This window comes from Acanthisitta chloris, unplaced genomic scaffold, assembly GCF_000695815.1.
Source record: "Acanthisitta chloris isolate BGI_N310 unplaced genomic scaffold, ASM69581v1 scaffold13145, whole genome shotgun sequence".
Taxonomy (NCBI): Eukaryota; Metazoa; Chordata; class Aves; order Passeriformes; family Acanthisittidae; genus Acanthisitta; species Acanthisitta chloris.
In genome coordinates, this window is record NW_008674403.1 from 135,301 (window position 1) to 139,616 (window position 4,316).

The 4,316-nt window shown below is 39.2% G+C and overlaps 1 protein-coding gene across 10 annotated transcripts in view; it reads left to right on the top strand.

The window, feature by feature from the left end:
- The window catches only part of RBFOX1 (RNA binding protein, fox-1 homolog (C. elegans) 1), a 124,603-nt gene extending 121,813 nt beyond the window's left edge, over positions 1 to 2,790 (top strand). For 5 of the 10 annotated variants that reach the window (XM_009075333.1, XM_009075331.1, XM_009075340.1 and 2 more), the window contains one exon: positions 933 to 2,790. In XM_009075333.1, coding sequence (XP_009073581.1) covers position 933 — 1 coding nt within the window. In that variant the 3' untranslated portion in view covers positions 934 to 2,790. The remainder of the gene's footprint in view (positions 1 to 932) is intronic. The other 5 variants (XM_009075332.1, XM_009075334.1, XM_009075337.1 and 2 more) reach the window with 2 other exon arrangements.
- Positions 2,791 to 4,316: the final 1,526 nt, after the last annotated feature.

The following is a 4,316-nucleotide window of genomic DNA, read 5'->3' on the forward strand; positions in this document are numbered from 1 at the left end:
GGTTCAAGTCACACCAAAAATTATATTATAAGAGCTCTGCCAAAGATTTCAGGCTGCTTCTGTCAGTCAGCTCAAAACTAGATTGCTTTTTTCCTCCCCTCTTCTTGATTATAATTAATATCCAAAATGGTAGCTGCCTGCCACCCTCCAAAAAATGCCCCCACAAGACCACCCAGAAAACCACCCCAGAGTGAGGAAAGATAGGAGAAGGGAAGGGAGAGAACCTACATGGCAGGAATTGAAACTGTTTTTACCAGGCATGTGAATGCCTTTGGCACTGAACTGTATCTGTCAAGAGAGCAGGGGAAAATGTCTGTTTAACCGAACCATATTGGAGATGGATGACTTTCCGTGCATTAAAAAAAGAACCATTCTCCATATCCAAATATTACAGAGCAGTTATTTCAGTCATTGAATATATGCAGCTCATAATTACCTGCTGCTTTTGAGACTCTAGAGCCTTAACACAGAAATAAGAAATGAAGTTTTAATTTTCCTCAATGTTCAGTAAAATAAAGACAGTTACCTTCTGGTTTGTGCTCACTGTAAGAATAGGGAATGAGCTAACAAATTCCATGGAAGAGAGATTATTTTGTTAATTGTTCTTTGGTTTCCAAGGAAGGAAACACATTCTAGATTAGACTTTGGATCAGTGCATTCAGTTTTTGCTGACATCGGAGGGAGCTGCATGTGTACATTCAGGAGAGGAATTTGACATTTTATCCACACATCTTCTAGTTAATTTTTGTTGGATTAAACCCAATCTTAGGTAGCTTCCCTGGCCCTTGGATTGCATTGGCACTGCAGCTGTGGGGTGTTCTGAAGGTTGCTTGCCTTTTAAGACGGGGCAGTAGTCATGTCAAATGAAATTGCAAATCTAGTTGTTGAAAAAGTAAATTTAAAAAACAATCCATCGAATTGCTTTGTTTCAGAATGCTTTTGCACCCTTGACTGATGCCAAGACTAGGAGCCATGCTGATGATGTCGGTCTCGTTCTTTCTTCATTACAGGCTAGTATATACCGAGGGGGATACAGCCGTTTTGCTCCATACTAAATGACAAAACCATAAAAACCTTCCAATGTGGGGAAAAAGGAAGCTTTCCGAGGCCTGGGTATTGCAATACATGCAGTAGTGCATCATTTTAGCAACTCTAAAAAGAGGAAAAAATTACATTTTTTATCTTATACCTCAGATATTTTGTTCTGTGTATTTTAATATTGTGGGTCTTTAATTTCTGAAGGTTCCGTAGTTTGATTGCTGGCTGTAGAAGTTTTTGTGGTTGATCTAGAAAGCTGCTAGATATGAATAAAAACTGTTTTAGGGCCACAATCAAGAGTGCTATATCATGTAAATGAATTATATATGCTGAATATTAAGCTATCGGGGTTATCACATGTTTTGTAAGAGTGTAAGTGACTACAGTAGTCATTTTTTTCTGCATCTACATTTCTTTTAGTTTCTGAGAGGGAGGGGAGGGGGGGAAATTGGGGACATGGGAATGGGGTTTGGCTAAAATATAAATTAATGAAGCAAAAAGGGGCCCCACTGCACCAACTATCATATATCACCTGTCTTAAATTATTCACTGTTTGTTCAAAGCCAAAGGTTATGTTCTTATTAGGGGTGCTTCTCTCGACACTTGTACATAAAAATCCGATTGGAAGCTGTCCGAAGGCACCCTTTTAAAGCATTCCACCAGGCAGTATTCAGCTATTTAACCATAACTAGTTATTTAGGCAAAACCTGCTAGTTAGACCATTAACAAGCATTCTTTTTATATTTCTTCCAGTAAAATAAATTATTGATATCATTGCTGACTTTTATATTATGGGAGGGAAAAAAAAAACAATAATAAAAAGGTGAAAAAAGCACTGTTTCTATTTTTTTCTTTTTTTTCCAAAAAAAAGAAAGTAATAAAAACTTAAATTCTTTGTACCAGTAAAAAAAAAAAAATAATAAAAAAAAATGTATAAAATTTACATCCGTGCAGTGGAGTTGTTAAGTTCTAGAAATACACAGCCTATGATGCTTTAGATTTAGCCTAGTAGACCAACTGTTAGAGACAGACGTATCATTTTTATGGAATTATATGATAATCATATTCAGATTTATATAAGCATTTTACAAGTATTGCAATCATTGAGTAGAGATAATCATGGTATTTTCATCCGCTTGGTACTTTTTGAAACATGACTGTGTCGTGTAAACAATCTGCAATTTTTCAAGGCATGACAACTTGCCCCAAGTTCATTTCCAAACCAAGGCCGTTTTGCTCAACGTTGGGCCCAAGATAATTTTGCAACTAGGACAAAAAGAAGGACGTTGTCCTGCCCGAGCGCTGCCCGGGGAAGGCTGCCGGGCCGGGCCGGGCCGGGTCGCAGCCGGTGCAGCCCAGCAGATACCTGGGAGGCTGTTTCAAGCATAATTGAAAAATTGCAGTTTGTCTGTGCATATGTTTGGACTCTTTCCATGTTGTCCTGTTTACAAGTTAACCTAAGTTGGGGTGTTTGTCACGGGTCTTCTTGGTTTTGTATTTAAATAAATAAAGCAGCAAACCGTCTCCCGGCGGCTCTGCTGCAGATAGTTATATCCTCATGTGTAACGTGCCTGCCCTACTGGCAAGCACCTTAGTAAATGATCAACTCACCGCTGTGAACCTGCCAACTTGCTATAACAACTCTGCTTTAAAAGAAGTGTTTGTGATCAGGCTTTCTCTTTGTCATCGTATGTGCATGCAGTATGATCAGTTGAACAATAACCATCAATAAAGTTTCACAAGATTTGAAAACAAAGTTTCTGTAGCATTTATATCTAAGAATGAGAAAGAAATTATCTTGAAAATTGAAACAGAGAGAGAAAGAGACTATATTAATCGATGAAAAAATGGGGCAGTAACATATATTTATACTGGTGAGGGAATGAACTGAAATTTATCGAGTTCGATCCCCACGTTTATTATATAAGATATACAAAACAAGCCTCCTATTAAAATGAGAGAAAAAAAAAGGTAAATTTTGTTTAAACACCACGATAAAAGCAACTTGAGAGATGTCTACCAAATGTTAGGCTTCCAATTCAAAGTGTGGATGATGCATCTTTTTTGGAATTGCACACACAAAATGTCTAACGTGGAGAATACCAGAATTTATTTGCAATTTTAATTTCCCTGAGATGGTTTTACAGCTCCCACTCTCCAAATGATTATATGGCGTTTTAGTCTATTAAAATTATCTTGAAAGGTTGAGGGTGCAGCCCATATTAGAAAATATTTTGTTTATGAAGCTCCTACAGTACTCCTAGTAGTCATTTTAAAATGTATGTCTGAAATAGTTATGTAAGAAAAGCATTTGAAATTTTTTTACAATATATATTGGGAATGTTTTCACTTATATAAATAACTACTGATAATATGACTTATGAAAAAAATTATTACTACCATATGTGGAATATAGTGACTTCTAAACAGATTTAAAACAAAAACCCCTACCAACCCAGAAAAATGTGTATATCTGTCTTTAGAAATTAGTGTTTATATCACAACCGTGATTTGTGAATAAAGAAAAATGGTTTGTAATATCAAAATAAAAGCTTAGTCTGAAAAGGTAAAAATACTTTGGTGTTCAAAGTCATTTTGCTTCTCCTTCCCCCCGTGTTGGTCCCAGAGCTGTACCCGCGGTCGCGGCGTCGATGCCGCACACGATGTGCTCCCGAACAGATGTGCCATTGCTGAGGGTCCTGGTGTCATTCCCAGCTGGCAGCAGTGCCAGGGAGCCCACGGGGCTGGTTCCTGCCCAGTGTGCCAGTCCTTGCTCCTGGGGCGTGCAGGGTTTGCTGTCTGTGTGTCTGTCTGTGCGTGTGTGTGTGCGGGTGGCACAGGGCAACAACCCTGTCAGCAGGGTCAGGCCTGGCTGCAGTGCCAGAGGACAGAGTGCTAAGATCCACCACGGGGCTGGGTTGAAGGTTTGCTTCCAAAAAATTGCAAGGTTACACCAGTGTCAGTTGGATTGTTCAGGCAACACTGCATGCTACGTGAGGAAGAATTGGGTTTTGTTCATAGGAAGAAAAAAAGGCATCTTCCAAACTTCCAAATTCCAGTTAGGCTCCCATTTAGCTATTGCTTTCATGGATGGCTTCTACTTCCTTGCAGGGAAGAAAGCAAAGATAGCTGCTCGAGAAGGCTCCTCCTGCTCACTCCCAGGTTTGCTGCCCAAGCCACAGGAAAGATGTTAAGTGCTGTAGGTCTAGACTTGCCTATCACCCCAACACATGATGAGGCTGAGGAGTTTAACATGCCTGAGCCATGTCACACACATG